This window comes from Brassica napus, chromosome A9, assembly GCF_020379485.1.
Source record: "Brassica napus cultivar Da-Ae chromosome A9, Da-Ae, whole genome shotgun sequence".
NCBI lineage: Eukaryota > Viridiplantae > Streptophyta > Magnoliopsida > Brassicales > Brassicaceae > Brassica > Brassica napus.
Genome location: NC_063442.1, coordinates 44,775,808 through 44,798,084, shown reverse-complemented (window position 1 = coordinate 44,798,084; position 22,277 = coordinate 44,775,808). Strand labels below are relative to the sequence as shown.

Here is a 22,277-nt window from a genome sequence, read left to right as displayed (position 1 = left end):
AGGATTCTTTGTATAGATGATCATAAACCATGAAATAACAAAATTTCAAAAATAATTGTAAGTATTCTCTTTACCGTTTGTTAAAGTGTATAAGTGTTTCTCTTATGTTGTATGGTTTTCGTTCATGCAATCGTAAAAGTGTTTGTTATTGGGTAAAACACCAAAGTTTGACTTCATAATCTGGTTAAGACACTTAATGAAGGTTATATACGTGTTATTCAATCCGTAAAACGTTGTTTTCGGTTTAAAACCCCAAGTTCCTCGGAATTTCCTCGGAATTTTCCGAGGGAATTCCGAGGAAAACTCTATCGTCGTCGGAATTTCCTCGGAAAATTCCGAGGAAATTCCGAGGAAAAGGAATGTATAATCAAATCTCTAAATCGACAAGATCTATTCCGAGGAAATTCCGAGGAAAACCTTTCTGCCCTCGGAATTTCCTCGGAATTTTTAAAATCCCCCCAACGGCTCTCTAACGTCTATAATATTTCCTCGGAATTCATCGGTTTTTTCCTAGGAATACTATTTTCCTCGGTATTCCGTCGGAATATTCCGACGAACTGAATTTTCCTCGGTATTCCGTCGGAATATTCCGACGAACTGAATTTTCCTCGGAATTCTGTCGGTATATTCCGAGGAAATTCCGAGGAAGCCAAATTTTGTGTTTCCTCGGAATTGCCTCGGAAATTCCTCGGTATATTCCGAGGAATTCATTTTCCGTCGGAACGTCCGTCAGAATACCGTTGTTTTCTTGTAGTGTTCACATCGAAACTTTAATATGCAAATGTTATGTGTATATATATGTCAAAAGGGTGATTTGTATGCTAGTAGTATAGTAGCATGTTTTGGTTTTGTTTTTCTTTTTATTTTTTTTGGTTGAGTTAAAAAACAAGTTCTGGGCTTAATTAGTTCATAATTTATCAGAAGATGATTTTATTTTGTCAAAGAAAACAATAATATTTTTTTTTTGTTTCTTTTTTCTTCTTCTAATGTGTTAGAAGTTGCTAGCTAGTTTTTTTCATGATATCATTATTTTAGCCTATACGTTGTCCAAACTATAATATATGCATGTTGGTTACGAAATCTGAAGAGATAGTGCTAATATGCTATGCATTATTTAATTCCAATCTTACTTGACTGCAGACATATAGGATAGGACATCACCAGTACCTTAAGCTATTGAAAAGACTTATTCTTAGGTCCACCCCCTAGGGTGAACCTCTAGGTTCACCAACCAATAGAATTGTTTTATTTTATATTCGATATCTTTTAAAAAAGAAAACAAAATATTGTCAAATTATATTATGTTTTAAAAATTAAAAGGTAAAAAAAAATAGTAATAATTACAAAAAAAAAATATTTTACGTCGTCAGCATAACATTAAACCCTAAACTCTAAATCTAATCCCTAAACCCTTAATCCTAAACCCTAAACCCTTGGATAAACTCTAAACTCTAGGATAAATCCTAAACTCTAGGATAAATCCTAAACTCTAAATCAAAATCACTATACACTAAAACATTCAAGCGTTTAGGGTTTAGGGTTTTAGTGTTTTTTATTTAGAGTTTAGGATTTATCCAAGGGTTTAGGGTTTACCCAAGGGTTTAGGGTTTACCCAAGGGTTTAGGGTTTACCCAAGGGTTTAGGGTTTAGGATTTAGGGTTTAGGGATTAGGATTTAGGGTTTAGTGTTTTGTTGAGAATATTAAAAAAATATATATTTTTTTAATTTTTTTTTCTGTAACTATTATCTTTTTTTACTTTTTTATTTTAAAAACATAATATAATTTGAGAATATTTTGTTTCCATTTTTAAAAGATATCGAATTTGAAATAATGAAATCCTATTGGTTGGTGAACCTAGAGGTTCACCCTAGGGGGTGAACCCAAGAATCCTTTCCCCACCACTCCCGTATGATAGGAGACAGAGAGCTGACATATACACTTTTTTGGTTCAATTTGACATATAGACTTTATTACTGGGGACATCAATAAATCATGTTTATAAATTTTGTTCTTATGCGATATTATAATCATTTTGCTACTAAAATGTATTACTGGTTTGATTTGATTCCGTTAATTACTGTAACAATCCATATATGCGAACACAATATACCATGCTGGCTGACTTCACAATTTTAACAATGTTCTAAAACACACTCATTTTTCATCAACTAAAGTAATCAGCGGTAGATAGTTTTTTTTTTTTTTTTGACAAGTATGTGAATTATCGTTGTTGGTAAGCGGTAGATAGTTCTGTGAAATTTTATTTAAAAAAATAAGTTCGATGATTTAAATGTTATCATGTTGGAGGTCATTTATGTAAATTCGTATGGGAACGTAACGCTTTTGGTCACTGGATGAGACTATAAATGCTGACTACAGTGTGAAACCACATCACAAGCTCATTTAAATGCTACAAGAAAGAATGAAACTATCACCACCACCACTTACCAACAACGAACAACCAGCCGCGGATACTTCAGTTAAATCTTGCGGTGGAGGCGGTAGAGAAACCTTCTCGGCGACGAGGCATCCAGTGTACCACGGAGTTCGCAAACGTCGATGGGGAAAATGGGTTTCCGAGATCAGAGAGCCCCGAAAGAAATCTCGGATTTGGCTCGGATCTTTTCCGATACCGGAGATGGCAGCTAAAGCTTACGACGTGGCGGCGTTTTGTCTGAAAGGAAGAAAAGCTCAGCTAAACTTCCCCGACGAAATCGACGATTTACCTCGCCCGTCGACGTGTACGGCCAGAGATATCCAAGTCGCGGCGGCCAAAGCGGCCAACGCCGTAAAGATCATTAAAACGGGAAATGACGTGGAAAATATCAGAGGAGAAGGAGATGATTTCTGGGAAGGCATAGAGCTGCCAGAGCTTATGATGACCAGATGTGGGTGGTCGCCGGTGCCTTTCATTGCCGGAGACGATGCCATGTGTCTGGTGGACGAAGACTCGTATCAGTATCAGTTCATGGCGTGTCTGTGAATGCATGTAGTTGTCGACTGTGTTCTGCCTATTCACTAGACGTGTGCGCTGTACTGTTACTGTCTTGGCTAGATCGATTAAATGCATGCAAGTATATTTTTATGCATTTTTATTATTTGTCTCTAGTTTATTATTTTACGTGACGCGATTAATATTATATAGATACTATCAGGTTTGTACGATCTTGAAAAAAATACGTATATCCGTATATGTGTGTTCTTATACAGTTTTAATTACATAAGTTTGCTTGCATAAGTAATAATGATCCAGTGTTCAAAAAAAAAAAAAAAAAAAAAGAAAGTAATAATGATCCTAACTTTAACTGATGTACTGAAATTTAGGGTTGTTGCTACTTCCTATTAATAACCATGCACTCAGTTTTCATGGACGCAAATAAATAAGCCATGCTTAGAAATTTCTTTGATCGAAATGCTTATTAAAAAAAATATATATAATTAAGATCGATTTAGATATACATGCTAAGAAATGGACTACGCATATGTTTTTGTCCAGAAAGGATCATCCATAAACGTGTCAGACCCTTTATATAACCAGTTCGACCCTAAGCTCGACATATAAAGTAGTAATTATTTGACCTAATACAAGTATTAAACATTTTGACATGTGCATATTAAGTTGTAGTACTGTAATAGTATTATGTTCATGTAGGACACACGATAAGACGAGAACGCGGAAAGTGTACCCGCATGGAACCAAGAGCTGTCTTGTTAGTGAACTTTGAAATTATTAGTATTTGTCCTTGCATCGTCGTGATACGATTTTGCACCACATATTAGGATATGTAATGCATCACGTGTTGAATAATCACGTCTAAAACGACACTCGAATTTATTATTCGAGACAAGGACTTGTTGGACTTAAATTGCATCTTCACTCCAGAGCTATCTAGTCGTTTAGAAGTCGATTCCAAAAAAATCGAATATATATATTGGTCTTATTATAAAATATGAAAATGTAGCTTCATTGTGACCGTCGCAGTACGCAAACTATCTATAAAACTTCTTTCTGCTGGAAATTCATTAGCGCATCTTACAACCATATACCAGTTCTTTTTTTTGTTTCTTACAACTATATACTATTAGTCAGAACGGATAAGTAATATCATATTTGACCAAAAATGAGAAAATAATAAATGGATCCATAAGAAAAAACAGAGGTAAATATCCATTTTGATGTTTCTCTAAATATCTTTTAAGCTCATTTGAATCAGCGAGTGGACTGATACTGATATTTGGATTTTGCAGTTTAGTGGGAAATTTTCATATTTACAAATAATCTTTCATATAGCCAGCCAGTCCAGGTGCTCGGAAAGAGCTAACTGTAGCATTCTAAAGCCGACACAGGTGATTGGCTAAAGCTTCCATAATCCATTTTAAACTAAAAATCTTAAAATTGATTCGAAGGGTTGCGTCAATGTATCAATACTAAAAGTCTAAAAGAGATATAAAAATAAAGACAGCAAGACACAAGATTGCTTTAATTAGTTGTAGCCGCAAGGCTTCCAGGACATATGGGCTTTAGTTAATGAATTTGGTTAAATACGGTCTTAATTAGTAAATTGGGTCTTGAAATTGTTTAGAAGTATGGAAATGATTCCTAACATTTACAAGCCTTTTGATCTAAACTAATACTATTAAACTTACTAGATCGTTTTTCCGCGCTACGCGCGGATTAGGCATGGACATTTTATCTAATATCTGAATTCATACCTGAATCTGATTCGAAAAATTCAAACCGAAAATCCGACTGAAGTGGCAAAATACCCAAATGGATATTAAGTTAGGAGAGACTGGATATCCGTATCTGAATAGATAATATTCAAACCCGAATAGATATTCGAAGATTATGTATACTTAACCCTTCTAATTTAGTTCTCTTATATTATTCAAAATATTTATATTTATGTTGTATATGGTTCAGAAATTAGATAATATGAATATTGTTGACAAAAAAAAAGTTGACAAAAAAAAAGATAATATGAATATAATTACGGACAAAATGATTTACTTCTCACTTGAAATGCATGTCAAGCATTTTTCAATTTTAAAATTTTATCTCCAAATCTGTTAATTGTCCAACCAATAAAAAACAGCAAATCAGTTAAGTTAATGGTAAAAATTTTAGTACAAAAATTTGAGGAATGAAGAATTTAATTTTTTTTGTCTAATTCTAAATATCTGAACCCATTCCAAAATAACAAAACTAAAATAAAAAATACCATAATTTGACCCGATATGTAAAAATATTCGAACGGGTTCTTAGAGCACGGTTTCTGAGGACAAAAAGGAAGTGAGATAGATTTATATGAACATATAAATCTTAAGAATATTAGATATCTTAAATCATCTTGCACCGAGTAACACTTTAGAACCATCGATGACTAAATCACGTCTTCATCTTAGGTTTTTGGGAATGATTCTTTTGTGGTATGTAGTTGGGATTGAGAAATATCCTAAACGGTAGCAACAAATATCCACTTGTTTTACCATTAACTTAACTGATTTTCTGTTTTTTATTGGTTGGACAATTAACACCTTTTGGCTGGTGTTTTTTTTGTTCTTGAAGCCATTTTCATGTCGTTGGTTCAGACAAAAGAAGTATCACAGTGACACAAACAAAATCTTGTATCGTTAATAATTTACTATTTATCAGATTCCTACAAAATTTGAAAATGTGGCCATTACTTCTGTATGTTGAAACTCTATTAGCATGTGATATTAATGAAAAAATAAAACATACAGCAAAAAGGTAATAAAACTAAAACATTTTTACTAAAACAGAAGAAAGAAAGATCAGATACTTAGTAATTCGGCCACCTCAAAAGACTTAGCAATCACCTGAGGATTATCAAGCAAGATCCAAATTATACTAAGGTCCATAAAACATAAAAAGCATCCTACAAATCTATGAGAAGTCTGTGAACCTCATAGAATACATAAAGAAAATAATCTTTCAATTGCACGTTTGGTTACCATGTGCATATGAAAACAGATAAACAAAATAAAATTATTCACCCACATATGTCCGTAGTTCCAAATACACAAAATTCCAGAAGAAACTTGCTAGTTAGAAACCTGCAAAATAATGTGATAGCAGTTTCCATCCTGAGTAGCAGAAACTAAAGGTAAAGTTATAAAACAATGAAAGTGGTGCTACTCCACAAAATTAAGGATACCAAATGGTCATATTTTTTTCTTTCAGTCACTACAACTAAGCTGCATGAGAGAAAAGTGAAATGCTTAAATTACCATGGTTCTGTATGATGTAGATCCAGAGACCTTAGAGCAGCCCCATTAGAGGTTTTAGACAGGTTCATGGGCTCAGTATCATAGGGCCGGACCATTAAAAATAAAGATTAAATGGGTTATTTCTCGCGACCCGCCCCTTACGAGTGACCCCGTCCGATACGGGTTCACACCACGTGTCGCGAATTGATTGGAGACGCGGCGTCGACGTCACGCGGTGGAAAGGGGAGAGAGATTCATTTCTCTCTTTTGTCTCGAAAACTCTAGGGTTTCTTCCTCCCGGCGAAACCCCGTGCGACGACGATCTCTGTCCCTATTTCTCGAATTTGCTCCATCGATTCGACGAGTTATTGTCTCCTCTACTAACAGAGGTGGGTCTCGACTGGAATCTCCTTTATATTGATGTCGTTTTGGTTTCGAAATCGACTTAGGGGAAATTTCAATTTTTTTTTTTACGATTTAGGGTTCGAAATCGAGAAGGGTTTTGATTTAATGCTGTATTACCTCGTCTAGGGGTTCGATTTATAGTTTTAAGGTTCGATTCTCGCGGATTGGAAATCGAAAAGGGTTTTTCGAGTTAGGGTTCAAAATAGAATTTGGGGGTTTCGATAAGTGGGTTTAGATCTTGTACTGGGTTCGATTCACGGTTTTGACTACTTTTGTCTCAATCGATTCACGGTTTTGATTATTTTTGATTCAATAGAAAAGGGTTAATCAATTTCATTTCTCTGTTTCAGATGGATCCCTCAGACGAGATAACAGATTTTAAGAGGAAGCAGGAGTTCATCGACCACCTGTACAACGTTGCCGATTCGTCATATGGGATGCCGACAAGCTGTCCGTGTGGTGGTAGAATCATCGACGAGGTTCGGGTGAAGGAGGAGTACGACACGCGTCCCGGGAAGCGCTTCTTCAGCTGCATAAACTACGAGGTAACCCACATCATTCGCATTCCCTTCATTAATCTCACATGTCTTATTATGTTGTCTAAATTTTCTAGTTAAATATGTTGTCTGACTGATGTTTCCGTGGTTTAACCAAGGCTGATGGGTTGCATTACCGTCAGCCTTGGGTTATAGGTGTCCAGGAGGAGATGGTACGCATGCGTGAGCGTGTGGATGAGGCTGTTGAGATCATCAAATGTGTGCCCATTCTCACTAAACAGATCGAGAGTCTTGAGGTTTGTGAACACTTTTTATCTCTTTGGGTGATCATCAAATTTGAGATCATCAAATTTGTGAACACTTTTTACGTTTTTATGAGTTACAAGTTTTCTTTATCTCTTATGTAGGCACAGGTTAAGAGGCTCACATTGCTGCTTGATAAGCTCACCGGTGACGTCTATAACCTCACAGTCCAGGCGGCTGCTCTGGAGAAGGCCTGTTTCGACTGAAACAGAACAGGTAAACTTTCAAACTAAACTAAAGTAGAACTTAACTAGGAACTTGAGTAGGAACTGTTTCCGTGTAGAGTAGGAACTGAGACTTAACTAGGAACTCGAGTAGGAACTGTTTCCGTGTGGTTACTTGCTTCCTCTGGTTGAACTGAGACTTAACTTGTTCATTAAATATCTAGAGTAGGGAGTGTAGTAGTACTTCATTAAATATCTAGTACTAGTTTGGTTCCGCTGGCTGTGTCTTAAACGTTTTAGAGTTTTTTAGAATTGATTTGATGTGTAATGAATGTCTGTGAACAAGTTGTTGTCTAATTAAGTGTAATGAATGTTTGGTAGTTAGGAAACCACACGTAACTCAAACGCAAGTAGTTCTTTAAAAAATACATAATCCTTTTTAAAACTTCTAACAAACAACAAAACACAACCCCAAACCAAAATGGATACGTTTTCACAAAGTTCTCCCGGTTTTGTGAACCTATTATCTTCCCAGTCCAGTAAAACCGTAGAAGTAGGGTCGTCTGAGGTTCCTAAACCGGCTGGTGAAAGGAGAAAGTGGACGACTCAAGAAGACATTATCCTCATCAGTGCCTGGTTAAACACAAGCAAAGATCCCATAGTTAGTAACCAGCAGAAACTAGGGTCGTTTTGGAGAAGAATAGAGGATTACTTTAATGCAAGCGCTCAGCTAGGTGGCTTTCTACCTAGAGAGTGGAGTCAGTGTAAGCAGAGGTGGGGAAGGGTGAATGAACAAGTGTGTAAATTTGTGGGAAGCTATGAGGCAGCATTGAAGGAGCAATCAAGTGGGCAGAACGAGAACGATGTCATGAAGTCAGCTCATGACATCTTCTTTAACGACCACCAGGCGAAGTTTGCACTTGAACACGCGTGGAGGGAGCTGAGGTATGATCAGAAGTGGAGATCGAACTCTATATCAAGAGATGGTGGAAAGGCGAAAATGAAGGAAGCTGCGGAGACGGTGCCTGACTCGGATGAGGCTAGGCCTCCTGGCGTTAAGGCTTGCAAAGCAGCCAAACGCAAGAAGCCTGGCAATGAAGCTGCATTTGATCGCCTGGAGATCATTCTAGAGAAGAAACAGAATATTTCGAAACAGAAAATACTTGATCGTCTCCTCTCTAAGAACATAGCTACTCTAACTGAAGCTGAGGTCGCTTTGAAGGACAAACTTGTTTCTGAGATGCTTTAGGTTGTTTAGTTGAAAATTTCTTGAACTCTTTGTTTGCTTCTTTACTTGCTTTGATAATTTTACAACTGCTTTTGTTGACTGGAAACTTATATTCTTCTGTGTTATTTTGCAGGTGAAAGGATCTGTGGGGCCGTTGGTCACGGGCATATGGGAGATAAAGTCTGGACTTGATGGGTTTTGTAGGTGTCACGGGTATTGTAGTAGTAGTAGTTCACGGGTTGTTCATGTAGTTGTAGTACTACATGTATCTTTTGGGTCGCAGCAGGTCAGTGTTTGTACTAGACACTAGTGATGAACTTGGTGTCACGGATTGTAATATGAAGTGTAGTATTTTGTTTGTCTCTACACTTCACGGGACTTGTAAAAGTTTGTTATAAAAAGGACAAGTATTTCTCTTCTCTCTAACATGTGTTTATGTTCTCTTCTCTCAAATGCCAAAGCATAGTTCTCTTCTCTGTATCTACAAATCATAGTTCTCTCAAGGTCGATACCCCTCCATCTTGTTCTCTCAAACCATCCGCCTTACTCTTGTTCTCTCAAACCAGCTGCCTCACTCTTGTTCTGTCGAACCAGCCAACCACTAGACACTCGCCGACTACAAAATCGAGTGACCAAGTAAAATCTAAAATTCTTTGTTTTGTTATCTATAGTCTGTAATTAATGTTCCACATATAAGTTATAATTAAAAACGAAAAAATGAAATTCCAAGATTTATTGAAAAAAAAAAATTAATGTTCCACATATAAGTTATAATTAAAAACGAAAATATGACATTCCAAGATTTATTTTTTTTTTTTAAATTAATGTTATAATTAAAAACGAAAATATGATATTCCAAGAGATATTTAAAATAAAATTTAATGTTCCACATATAAGTTATAATTAAAAACGAATATATGATATTCGTAGAGATATTTAAAATATTTGTTTTTTTCAGTTATGACATCCTCAGAGTCAGATGGCGTTGATGAAGCCTTTGAAGATATGTTTGACGAAGAATTTGATAATATCATCGACTCCCTACTAGATGTTCAAACCAACAAGCCCAAAAAAAGAGCTTATATTGAAAGAGATCGGGAACAAGGACACATTCAACTATGGAACGACTATTTCCACGAAAATCCCACTTACCCGCCGGTGATGTTTAGGCGGCGTTTTCGAATGAACAAACCCTTGTTCCTCCGCATTGTTGATCGCCTTACTACTGAAGTTCCATACTTTCAGCAAAGAAGAAATGCTCACGGCAGGTACGGCCTATCACCACTTCAAAAATGTACTGCAGCTATACGTATGCTCGCATATGGTCAATCTGGAGATACGTATGACGAATATCTTCGACTTGGTGAAAGTACTGCACTTTTATGTTTAGAACATTTCACTAATGGGATAGTACAATTGTTTGGAGTTGAGTATCTAAGAACACCAACACCGGAAGATCTTCAACGATTACTCGACATTGGCGAGAAGCGCGGGTTTCCCGGGATGATAGGCAGCATTGATTGTATGCATTGGCAGTGGAAGAACTGTCCAACGGCTTGGAGAGGCCAATACACCCGTGGTTCAGGAAAACCAACAATTGTCTTAGAGGCTGTGGCATCAGAAGATCTTTGGATATGGCACGCATTTTTCGGATTACCAGGTACCCTCAACGATATCAATGTTCTTGATCGGTCACCAGTTTTTGATGATATACTGCAAGGTCGAGCCCCTAAAGTTAAATTCAAGGTCAACAACCACACTTACCGTATGGCGTACTACCTTACTGACGGAATTTATCCGAATTGGTCAACATTTATCCAATCCATCCCACTTCCTCAAGGTCCTAAAGCTGAGCTATTTGCCCAACGTCAAGAATCCACCAGAAAAGATGTCGAACGTGCTTTCGGGGTTTTGCAATCGAGGTTTGCAATAGTTAAAAACCCTGCTCTACTATGGGACAAGGAAAAGATAGGGAAAATTATGAGAACTTGTGTCATATTGCACAATATGATAGTGGAGGACGAACGAGACGGATACAGTCTTACTGATACATCTGAGTTCGAGTCAGGAGAGTCAAGCAGAGGTTCGAAGGTCAAAACGAGAGAAAGTTTGCATGCACATAATATGCTAGGCATGCGCCATGAACTTCGGGATTCAGGAAAACATGATAGGTTGAAAGCTGATTTAGTTGAAAATGTATGGCAAAAATTCGGTAATGAATAATCTTTCTATGTTCATCAATTATCAATGTAATGAATAAAATTTTATAAATTATTATATTTTATTCATGTATTAAAAAAAAAATCAAAACTAAATTTTTTTAAAAAAATTATTATTTTAATTCCTATGAACCCCTTCTTCGGGTTCACTAATGGAGAAGTACAAAATCAAGAAGTTCATCACTATTCATGGTCCCACCATAAATATATTAAAAAATTGGTATGAACCCCAAAGGGGGTTCACCAATGTAGATGCTCTTACTCTCTCAAACCTTTGAGCAAATTCTTTCTGATCCAAAAAAATAACATGTAAACACAGTTTAAAACCATAGTGAATGATCTAAAGGAAATCTCCAAAATACATACATGGATATAGTAAAACAATACATTGATCTCAAGTCTGGGAAGCTGTTTTACCAAAAAGAAAGAAACCCGTAGTCTGTATCAACCATAAATAAGATCATAAACTAAAAACAAATTCATGAATTAAAAATACAAACTTTGCCAAAAGCTCTCCATCAAAATAAACAATGGAACCTCAACCAAACACATATATACAAAACTAATCGCTTGTAACCAACCAACCAGGTTCGAAATTAATAAGAAACAATTGTATTATCAAACAAACTTATATCTTACTAATGAAAAGAAACAAAACGTTGTATGATTCTTTACCGTATCTGGAAGTCCTTCTTTTCCAATAACATATGTTTTTTGTTGTCCATCGTTAAGAACTACTTCCAAGGTAAGTCTGGTCCATCTGAAATCAAAAGTAACATTTTTATATGAATTAACCGACAATACTTGTTCTTCACCATCAATGTTTGCATGATCCTCAACTCAGATTCAAAGGTTGTTGTGTCACCTTGTCCTGTCAGAAGCTCCCTTTTGCTGAGGTTGTCCAAGTAGTCCAATGTCTCTAATATTTTGCTGATGATATCTGAGAAAGAGAGGTAAGTATGATATGAACATAAGAATCTAAAAGGGCTTTCCCTTGATGTTTCTAGCAAGAGAAATCAATGAGTCGCCATTATGGCAAATGAAACCCGAAGAGAGAACATAAACTGTAAATGGAAACATACACAAACAAAATTCAGAATCTGTAAAGAGAAAAAACATAAAAGGCATGATGTTGGTTTTACTTTTACCTGTCAGGCCAAATTCAGCTCTCTCTCTCTCTCTCTCTCTCCAATGCCGTTGGATAACGATGGTGACTGTAGCTTAACGGAGCTCATCTCCTCTATCCTCGACCGCATCCCAAACCTTCTCAGCTTCAAATCCAAATGGTCCTCGATCCGCGTCAAACTCGCCGATCTCAACACTCACCTCTCTGATATTCCCGCCTCTTCTTCTTCCAACCAGCTAGCTCTGGATCTCCTCCTCTCCGCTCGAGAGACGCTCCACAACGCCTCCTCCGTCGCGGCTAGGTGCGAGGGTCCGAGTTTATCTGAGAGAAATCTCAATACGCAGAGCGACGTCGACTCGGTCATGGCTCGACTCGATCGCCACGTGAAGGACGCTGATGTTCTGATCAAAAGCAGTCTTCTCAACGAAATCGAAAAAGCAGTCTTCTCAACGAAATCGTTTCGATTTCGTCAAAGAAGGAAGCTGCGGCGAGGAATCTAGTTATCCGATTACAGATCGGTGAACCGAAGTCGAAGAACTCGGCGATTGAATCTTTGCTTCGGGAAGATGATAAGAACGTGATGATATCCATAGTTCAAGGTGTTGTTCTCGTTCAGGTTCGGTTGCTCGATTCGTGTAGTTTGAGCATGAAGGAGAAGGTTGTAGCCGTGATTTCAAGAATCTCAACGGTGGAGAGCAGTAAACACGTGTTGATAGCTGAAGGGCTGAACCACCTCCTTCGTGTGTTGGAATCAGGAAGTGGTTTCTAAATCAACATCAAAGGTTTGATTAGAGAAATGTGAAGTTACTCGTTGAAACGGTTTGGAGAGAAGAGTAATAGAAGATGTGGAAGTCGAAAGGTAAAAGAAGAACGAAGTTAGAGTTACGATGTAATCAGTTGCAGTACGAAGTGGGCTATAAGATACAGAACAAACAGGCCAAAACAAACGAAGCCCAAAACAAAATAAATCGAAGATGACGGATGACATGGATGATTGTTGCAATATTATTGGCTGATTTTTTTTTGTGACGTGGATGCGCTTAGAAGTCTTGATATCTTCCTTTTAGTATTGTTAGATATACTGGAACTTGGAAGGAAACATCACACACATATATACATGAGGACAAGTAGACAACACACATAACACACAATTTTAGAGGCAAAGTGAAAACCTAAACTCCTGCAAAGATCAGTCAGTGATCAAACAAAAGACGCTTTTTCAAGACTCTAGAAGGGAAACAACCATCCAACAGTCCAACCTACGAGCAGACCAGCACCAATGAGACTAAACCCCAACGCAAAAGCCATCACATATCTCCCAATCTCCCCCATTTTCTTATTCTTCTTCTTCCCTCTTTGCTTCCTCTTCTTCAGATTCATTCCTTCGATCTGCTCTTGTTCTCCCACCTCCTCCATATGCAGATAGAGAGCTTCCATTTCAAGAAGCTTTATCCATTGCTTGTAAGCTAAAATCTGACTCGCTTGCCTCATCAAGACAGTAATCAAACGGTCTTTCTCAGCGCAAGCTTCTTTGGCAGCTTCCTCTGCTTCTCTTGCTCTGGTTTGAGAATGCCTTAGCGCTTCTAAAAGCTGAGCTTTGCTTATAAGATCATCGCTCTGAGGAGAAGACTTTGGACTCGTGTTCTTGCTATCTGTGCTATTACTGCTGCTCTCAAACCGATCGCTCCAAGCACCTTGTTTCCATGGTGATTTAATAACTGCTGTCTGAAACCCTTTTTCACCATTAGTAGTGCATTGAATGCTCTTGTGGAGCTTCTGGGGCGGAGGAAGATCACAGTTTTGAATATGATGATCAACGGATCTAGTGGACACCAAGAGAGCTAGCTCATTAGTAGTGCATTGTATCTTTCTTGCTAATAAAGCTATACTCTTCTTCGTCTTTTGCTTCTTTACTTACCCCGGTTAAGTCGACGAATTGATGCAATTTGGTATCTTGGAGGAAGGAGTTTGCAATCTCCTCATCAAAACTAGATGATCCTCCTTTGAGCCACCATTTGGTATCAGAAGAGAAATCAGAGGAATCTCCAAAACTAGTAGAAGAAAAGCTGTTTTTGCCAGAAGAAGAAGAAGGATGTTGTTGTTGTTGGTGGTGGTGGCAGCAACAAGCTAACCTCGGAGGCATTGCAGCATCTTCATGAACAAGAAAGCAACGGCTTGCTCTTCTTTGCCAGAGTGCTCTTACTTCAGCTGCTCCCATTTCATCACATCAATGTTAAGACACCCTGAAAAATTAAGAGAGGATTAAATGCAAAATCAAAAGATAAAAATATTCGATTTTATGAATAAAAAAACAAAACTTGTTTCTCTCTTCTTCCCATAGATTGATTGCTTCTAAGCAAATGATTAATCCATATACAAGCGACTGCTTTAATAAAAATTAATTAAGCAACATACACGACGCAAGTCTTGCTGCGATCGATCATTCAAGCATCTTCACAAAAATATATATATATTAAACAGTCAATGATCACTAATTCAATCTATACCAAAAATCATAATTGAATTTCTGAAACAGATCCACGAGGCATAAGAATATAAATCTCATTACAAAATCCAACTTGTTCTGTAGAAAAGACAGTCTTAGAGCACAAATGAAACTTTGTCAGAAAATTTTAATATCAGAAGGGAAAGCCGTACGAAGGAACCATCTCTGGCTCGAGAGAAAACAATCAGATCGAACAAAAACAATCGATGTGAGTGAGCAAATTCTATGTATAATCAGAAACAGAGAGGAGAAAGAGATTTGTACACAAAGAGATCATTAAAAAAAAAAGAACAGAGTAAAGATACCATTTTAATTAATTCGAAGATTCCACTGAATCTCTGCTTTTGGCTTTTCTGCTTCTTTCTTCCTTCGCACTCTGTCCCCCGTTTTTGATTCGAACCCATTTTCACAGTTTCGTAAAGCTTCTCGAGTTCCAAAACGCGACCGTTTCAATAACTTGTTGGCTTGGTAAGCCGCTGGATTGACTACACGTGTCTTCTGAAGGGAGAATCGACGGTTTCACATAGCGTAGACCCCACATTTATTTAAAGGATAAGACGTATTTATTTTTCTTAAATGGACCGACCACGATGGGAAAAACAAAAAAAATATCATTAGTCTTATTCTAAGCTTTGATTAATCATTCATTCCTTTCCTTTCCTTTTGTCGGCTTTAAAGTTTACACCTAACACCATTTTTATCAAATTAACCATCTCGAATCACTCTAATTTGATCTTTTCCCCAGTGCTTTATTATACGATTAAACGAGTGAAATAATGTTCATATATTGCATATGTAATAACCAGGTGGACTTGGGTTGGATACGTGTCACTAGAGATGTTGTAGTCACCAACCCACGTGTTCTCACTGAAACATTACGCGCAATCAAACTCATCCTCCTGTTAGTTAGTATGGATAACTCTCGAGTCACGGCATGCAGCATACTTGTGCCAACTTTAAACCTAACTATTGTTATCTCGAGTCCAGTAAGTGAGCCCCAGCTAATTCGACAGGAAAAGATTATGAATAAGAAGATCGAAGCTTCAAAATTAAGTTACTTTACAAAATATCCAGCAAGCATAACTCTCGAATAAATAAATAAACCAATTCATATGAACATTTACACACATACATATGTTTTGGTTATATCCCCTTTTCCTTCTTCCTTCCCTGTTCTCTGACCATAAGAGAGATGGAACTGAGAAGAAGCTGACTTACTTTATTTGTCAGCATTGATGCCGAAGATGCGAACCTTGTGCATGTTGGGGAACTTGGCAACAACAAGAACCATGAGAGCGAGGGTGTTGAGCAACAGCCATGGATGTCTGTAATCTGTTGTATGCGATGCTATCAAGTACCTGCATTTGTTTTTACATCATTAGATTATTTGATTAAAACCACAAGAAAACTTATCTCTATAATGTCAGATACAAAGTAACAGAAGAGAGGATAAAGAGCTAAATCTCAAAAAGCTCAACTCCAAAACTAGAAGGTTAGTTTAAGATAGCGGGAATATAAATGAGTCATAAGGTTTATTCCACTCAAAAGAGAATGCAATTACTAAATAAAGAGAAACAGGAAGGGCATACAGGACAATGGGAACGACGGTGAGGAACTTGCGGTTGCTGGTAAGTTGCTGACCGTTGTCCATCTGTTCCCACCAGGTGAGAGCATTGTAGATGCCTTGGTCTTCCCCAAAAGGCGTTCCTTTCATCCAGTGGAAGCTGTGATATGTTACCTGTGTCATGATGATACCCACACCAAAATAATTATTTATGCTCTCTACTCAAAACTGCATCTGTAATTAAAAGTCGACGACAGTGCTATTAATAACCAAACTAATACTAATTCACAATCGCAACTCAAAAAAGTATGATAACCAAAACTAACAATAACAAACTGAGAAACCCATAACCAGATTCAAATCCAGCAATCCCTATTGAAGAGCGTAAACAATCGCTTACAAGGAAGTGAGAGAGATTAACAACGGTCCAAGCCATCCCAGGGGAACAGCCAGAGACGGAGAGCACAGCGAGCCACCCGAAGAAGATTATCAGTATATAAGTCGTCCACACCCCTGGATACATGAACCACTCCGTGTTCCTGTTCATATCCGGCGCCGCCACCGCTTTCACATACTGTTTCGCCATCGGATCCAAATCTAAGAAGATATTTCCACAGACACGGCGATTGATTGATTGATTCTCCGATCAAAAGGAGGAAGCTTATTTGGAAACTCACAAGTCTCTCTCTCTCTTTGCGGATTTTTCCAGATCTTCGGTTTGGTTTAATTTTAATTAAATTATGTGAAAGACGACTGCTTTTAGCATGAAACGGTGGCGTTTAGCTCCTACTTTCAGCATTTGACAACAAACTAAAGGATGTCTTAGCTAAAAGTCTTTTAACACTATAATCCATCACAAAACATTCATAAATACTCCATAACATGATTCACGACATTAACACTTGACTCAAATGATCATTTAGTCACCTAATATCAGAATCTTCTTCTTCTTCTTCTTCTTCTTCAACTTGCTCAATGCTCTTCACGTCAAGGTTGAGAGCCAAATCCTCAACGGACACCTTCACCACATCCCTTCTAACTCCAATATCTGTAGCATACCGACTCATACAATACATTCCAGCTGTTACCGTTGCCACACCAATTGGGTTTGGAATCAGCAGACTGAAAGGAGAAGAGAGTACTGCCGCCAAAGGAGCACCAACAATCGATGAAGCTTGACCGCTTCTCCCTACACCCAGCTTATCCATTATAAGCAAACCCGTCTTGCAATAGAGCGCGAAATCCTCGCAGTTGTTCTTGAAAATGTCGTAGTTTCCGAATCCGTTTTGGAGAAGGTACATTGCCCTGTGGATGACTGAATCAGTCGGGTCTGATTGCGCGGTTGTGCAGGTGCCTCCGCGGACTTTGGTGAGGAAAACTGATGGGCTGACTCCGTATTCGAAGCAGTAGAGTGAGCCGTTCTTGAGGAAACAGTCCAAACAAGAAAGGACCACTCCGCTGTTCGGTTGTCTGAAACCACAATCTGGAAACGTTGGGCAAATATCTTCAGAGGAGGAAGAAGCTGATGTGAATGACTCCATGGGAGGAGAAGATGATGAATTAAGGTTGTGCTCAGGTCTGAAATGAACAACCTTGGATCCACCGACAAAGATTCCTGCAATAAATCATTTACAATCCACCAATCAAATTAAATCAAAGCTCATCAGAGTTTGATGGCATGTCTAAAACAGTATCCAATCCAATCATCAACAGAGGAATATACAGATAAATGAGATTTCAAACTAAGTAGAGATTAAACAAAGTCAAAAGCTTTTTTCTTTTATAAGATCTGTCTCTAGATAAAGTCAACAACTTTCTACAGTTTCAGAAACAGAGAAGAAAAAGAAACAAACTTTGGGAAGTTACCGTGGTGAGAATAAGCGAAAACTGCTCTGTAAGTGTAGATGTGATCTCCTGCTTTGAGCTCCTCTCTCTCCACCTTGTTCGTTAGCAAACCCATTCTTCCTTCTTCTTCTTCTTCTCTCTCTACACACAAAGCCTTTCCCTTTTGCTTTTCTGGAAAATGCAGCAAACGGCCTTACAAGTGTGAGTTCTGACGGTGCGATCTGACGTCAGCGAGATAGCTAAAAAGTAACGAGAAGCATATGATTGGGTGAACGAACTGGAGCTGTTGAGCTAACCCGTTACGGAATCTTCTAACGGCGTTATCTCCCAATCCACAAAATGCGACCAACAGAGGTCCAAAGTCGCTGATTTTCCGGGATCCCTTTTTACCTTGATTACAGGCGAGGGTAATATAGTATTTTCACCGTGCATGCCGTTGGTGAACAAAACAAAGAAAAGAATGACTTGGTGGAGTAGGTCAAGCAACGGACGTTTGTTTACATTTCCTTTATTCTTTCCAAAGTTTCAGTAAAAAAAAATTACAAAGGCAAAGATCACACACTAATACTATTAGTATTAGAGAGAGATACTCCAATTATAAACTTTGACATCAAACTCTGGATGCTCTTCCAATCTCTGCCTCAACTCCTTAGCCTTCTCTGCGTCCTTAGCAAGTATAAGCGAGAATCCTCCCCCACCTGCACCCACGAGCTTGAAGCCTGAGCTATAAGGTTGCGAAAACGCGAAAAGCTTGTCCACAAACTCGTTGCTGCAATACGGATCAAGCTCTTGATGCAATCTCCAAGCCTCTGACATTATCTCCCCAAGCTCATCCACTTCACAGTTCATCAACGCTTCTCTCCCGGCTTTCGCCAGCTCTGTCAAACGCTTTATGCTTGATATCAAGAGATTGTCTCTTTGTAGATACCTTGTTACAACCTTGTGTAGGACTTGGTGAGCTAGCCTGACCTGTTTTACAAAAAATGCATCAATGAAAAAGAAAAAACTCTCTTCTTCCTCCTCTCAGTTGTTATTGTTACTTACTTGACCAGTGAAGACAACGAGGAGACGTTGCTGCAACTCTGAGACCAGCTGCGGCGATGCGAGTAAAGGAACAACTTGGAGACGCAGAGGGATCCCTGGAAAGCTTGAAGTGAATTTGATCCCTGGGTATAGCCCACCTATCTGATCTTGCCAGCCACCTCCAGTACCCATGAGCTGCTCCAAAACCAAGACCAGCCTCGCAACGTTCTCATTGCTTTCATCTCCATCAGATATCTGCAAAAGTCCTTTCACAACAGCTGCAGCTAGGATGCTGGAGGTTCCTAGACCGCTTCCACGCGGAACATTAGCCCACGTCTTTATTGCTAACCCTGTGGAGTGTTCTTGAACAACGCCGGTTACCAATAGAGCGGATTTAACAAGCCTGAATGGATCGTTAACTTCAAAGGGTGTCTTGATGGTTCTTGGATCTTCGATGTGTAGAGCGTTTCCAGCGTCGTCTTGGATTGAGATTCCACTCTTCTCATTCGTTGTCTCGATGATTGTGCCAATGGGAAGTGAGCCTTCCAAAGTTATTGCCATGTTCAGGACGCAACCCGCACGCTCTAAACTCCATGGAGGTGTATCACTCCAACCTCCTACAAAATCTACCCGAACTGGTAGTTCAACTTTCGTCCTTCTTGGTTGAGAAAGAGAAATATGATTCTTCTCAGAAGGAGGCTTGCCGCTTGATTCCAAGAGATGTTCTGAAACCACAAACAAACAAAAGAGAGTTATCTATCTCACAGCTGAATCCATATGTAATTAATTAGATATATTATTACCTCTAAAACCATATCTCACAGCTGAAGCAGTTTCTTCCGCAACTGCTTCCCATACTCTATGCTCCAAGTCTAACGCCTTTGCCTCATCCCCACATGCTCTCAGAAGATCAACTTCCACCTGATATGCACGACTCTTTGGAAGAATTCTAGAGTTCTGTTCCTGAAATTTGGGACATTGATCCAGAAACTTCTTGCATATCTCCAGTCCTAGTGACTCTTTCTGTAAAATCTCATGGCAGAGCTGAGACAAGTTTCTCCCAAGCATACCATAGTTCACACATGCTTTAGCAATCCCAGCCGCGAGATCAGCTTGGTGATTGCTGGAGCCACTGCACATCTCAGGGAAGTTTATCGATCCGTGCAGCTCTTCTAAGCTCACACGTTTCGAGCTTCTCCACAAGGCTATCTTCTCCTTGTTTCTACCATCATCTAGACCCATCAGCCACGACGCTAGCTTCAGCATTTCGCTGTATGTGAGAATGGGAAACATTTTAGCATTCCACAAATATCTCTCTTGTGATGATGCGTTCAAGCTCCAGAGGTCACTTTCCTCGATGCCGAGATCACAAAGTACTTTCTCTAACGGTTTACCGCAGAAAGTTCCGTCTTTGTGAATTGAGTTCTTTGGATTATCATGGAGACCACAGTAGACAATGACTCTCTCCTTGTGTCCCACCAATGGAACCTCCCAGAGACAATGCCTATCAGGAAGCATGAACCTGAAACTCTCTGGAGCTTCACTTGGGATGTGAATACCGACAACTACGGACTGTGAACCGATTTGTACAGCACCGGAGACTGTTGAATCATATATAAGCGAGTCTTCACCAATGGAGACACCAGGCGCAATTTCACTAGACAAGATGACACAAGAGGCTGCGATGTCGGAAACCGTAGTTGCGGGGATGGAACATAAGTGCCTTCGACCTACGATTCCTGAAGCATCTCCGCTCAAGTGGTCCAGTACCTCACTTGATGTTCCAAAATGCAAAAACTGCAAATCATCTGATGATAGAAAGAGTTAAAAAAAAAAAAGAGTAATGAAATGCAGTTTCTAGTTATGGGATGAGTAGAAAGAAACATACAGGTGCAGTAGCTGTACATCTTTTGCTTCCCTAGACTGTTGACAAGGTGTTCCCCCAAAGGTCGGGTTCGCAGCCAATCATGCCTTGAGGGAACCCAAGCAGCCACCAGATCTTCATACAAACTCATCTGCAATTTAGAAATAACAAAACATCAAGGGCATTCTTTATGAAAAAGCTGCACAAAATATGAGACAACGGACCTCTTTTTTACTGCCTAAAAGCTCTGAGATCATCGGTTGGCAGGAGCATCCAAGAGCGACCAGATCCAACCATGCTTTTCCCCTCGCAGATATGATCCCAGTGTCAAGGAGCGTCCGTCCGTCATGCAAAATTGCATCTTTCTTGACAAGCTCTTCTACTGTAGGCTTCTGGAGAAGATCATTCACTAAACTAACAGTAAACCCTTCAGCAAGAGACTCAGATTTGGATGTGACGACAACACCGTGGTTGGAAGCAATATCAAGAGTGATGGGCACAGTAACAATGGAGGCCGAGTCTTCAGGGAGAGTCATTTTAAAAGCATCGAAACATGGAAGGACATCACCGGTCATAATGAACAATCCACCTTGATCACCGAAGGCGTGCCTTGCAGACGAAGCGAGAGCAAGGATATGATCAAAGAGGAGAGGAACAGGACCATCAGGATCATCGGAAGCAAGAAAAGGAAGTGGGAGGAAGACTTTGCCCATGGGATTAGCCCAAGGCACTCTCTTGGAGTCACCTCCAGCATGAAGCATCAACACATGCTTCTCAGAGAGGAATCTAACCCAAGACATGGGAGAGGACTGAGCACAACTACCATTTGCAACTTCCTCCTAAACCATAAAACATCAAATCAGATCCAAGTGTCATTGCACAATGCTAGATCCAGATTCAAGGATTAAAACTAAGTTCCTTGACCAAATCAATTACCTCTGAAGCAACTGGATCGAAACCTAATTTCTGATAATGCAGAGCGAGAGCGTAGATGGCGTTAAGAGTGGCAGCGCCGGAGCCGATCCGCTTGCCGTCTGGATCAGGAACGGCCAAAGTGACGGTGGAGTCAGCTATCCTCCCCATACGCTTGGCTCTCCGGAGCTGCCAGTCGTAGAGCTCGGCCTGCTCGGGACTGGCGGCAGTGAGGAGGATCGCATCCCAAGTGGGGACTCTGGTGGGATGGCGAACCGAGAGACGCAAATGGTACCACGACTTGCGGAGGATCGTGGCGAGGTCGGCCTTCTTCCTCTGCTGGTTGTTTCTCGAGGATCCTGACATTTTTGGATCAAATCTGGAGGTTT

General features: G+C 39.2%; 6 protein-coding genes and 1 pseudogene across 6 annotated transcripts; 3 read left to right on the top strand and 4 right to left on the bottom strand.

The window, feature by feature from the left end:
* Nucleotides 1-2,385: 2,385 nt before the first annotated feature.
* Nucleotides 2,386-3,239, top strand: LOC106381811 (ethylene-responsive transcription factor ERF023). The gene has a single exon (XM_013821746.3). The coding sequence runs from the start codon at nucleotides 2,409-2,411 to the stop codon at nucleotides 2,982-2,984; it is 576 nt and encodes a 191-aa protein (XP_013677200.1). The 5' UTR covers nucleotides 2,386-2,408; the 3' UTR covers nucleotides 2,985-3,239.
* Nucleotides 3,240-6,372: 3,133 nt separating this feature from the next.
* Nucleotides 6,373-9,567, top strand: LOC125578664. The gene is made up of 5 exons (XM_048742026.1): nucleotides 6,373-6,621; nucleotides 6,988-7,182; nucleotides 7,293-7,430; nucleotides 7,542-7,653; nucleotides 8,963-9,567. The coding sequence occupies exons 2-4, from the start codon at nucleotides 6,988-6,990 to the stop codon at nucleotides 7,641-7,643; spliced, it is 435 nt and encodes a 144-aa protein (XP_048597983.1). The 5' UTR covers nucleotides 6,373-6,621; the 3' UTR covers nucleotides 7,644-7,653; nucleotides 8,963-9,567.
* LOC106411831 (glutathione S-transferase T3-like) lies at nucleotides 8,083-9,139 on the top strand. The gene is made up of 2 exons (XM_048740605.1): nucleotides 8,083-8,832; nucleotides 8,963-9,139. The coding sequence occupies exons 1-2, from the start codon at nucleotides 8,083-8,085 to the stop codon at nucleotides 9,137-9,139; spliced, it is 927 nt and encodes a 308-aa protein (XP_048596562.1).
* Nucleotides 9,568-13,253: 3,686 nt separating the features above from the next.
* Nucleotides 13,254-14,979, bottom strand: LOC106352531 (annotated as a pseudogene).
* A 709-nt stretch (nucleotides 14,980-15,688) lies between these two features.
* On the bottom strand, nucleotides 15,689-16,972 carry LOC106352533 (ORM1-like protein 2). The gene is made up of 3 exons (XM_013792147.3): nucleotides 16,645-16,972; nucleotides 16,270-16,418; nucleotides 15,689-16,038 (listed from the first exon to the last, which is right to left on the bottom strand). The coding sequence occupies exons 1-3, from the start codon at nucleotides 16,828-16,830 to the stop codon at nucleotides 15,900-15,902; spliced, it is 474 nt and encodes a 157-aa protein (XP_013647601.1). The 5' UTR covers nucleotides 16,831-16,972; the 3' UTR covers nucleotides 15,689-15,899.
* A 123-nt stretch (nucleotides 16,973-17,095) lies between these two features.
* Nucleotides 17,096-18,517, bottom strand: LOC106352536 (protein LEAD-SENSITIVE 1-like). Its single transcript, XM_048742025.1, has 3 exons — nucleotides 18,397-18,517; nucleotides 18,111-18,345; nucleotides 17,096-17,859 (listed from the first exon to the last, which is right to left on the bottom strand). The coding sequence occupies exons 2-3, from the start codon at nucleotides 18,202-18,204 to the stop codon at nucleotides 17,168-17,170; spliced, it is 786 nt and encodes a 261-aa protein (XP_048597982.1). The 5' UTR covers nucleotides 18,205-18,345; nucleotides 18,397-18,517; the 3' UTR covers nucleotides 17,096-17,167.
* A 46-nt stretch (nucleotides 18,518-18,563) lies between these two features.
* Nucleotides 18,564-22,267, bottom strand: LOC106352534 (bifunctional fucokinase/fucose pyrophosphorylase). The gene is made up of 6 exons (XM_013792148.3): nucleotides 21,913-22,267; nucleotides 21,201-21,815; nucleotides 21,001-21,127; nucleotides 19,916-20,920; nucleotides 19,134-19,837; nucleotides 18,564-19,058 (listed from the first exon to the last, which is right to left on the bottom strand). Exons 1-6 carry the CDS (start codon nucleotides 22,252-22,254, stop codon nucleotides 18,666-18,668), a joined length of 3,186 nt encoding a protein of 1,061 aa, XP_013647602.2. The 5' UTR covers nucleotides 22,255-22,267; the 3' UTR covers nucleotides 18,564-18,665.
* Nucleotides 22,268-22,277: the final 10 nt, after the last annotated feature.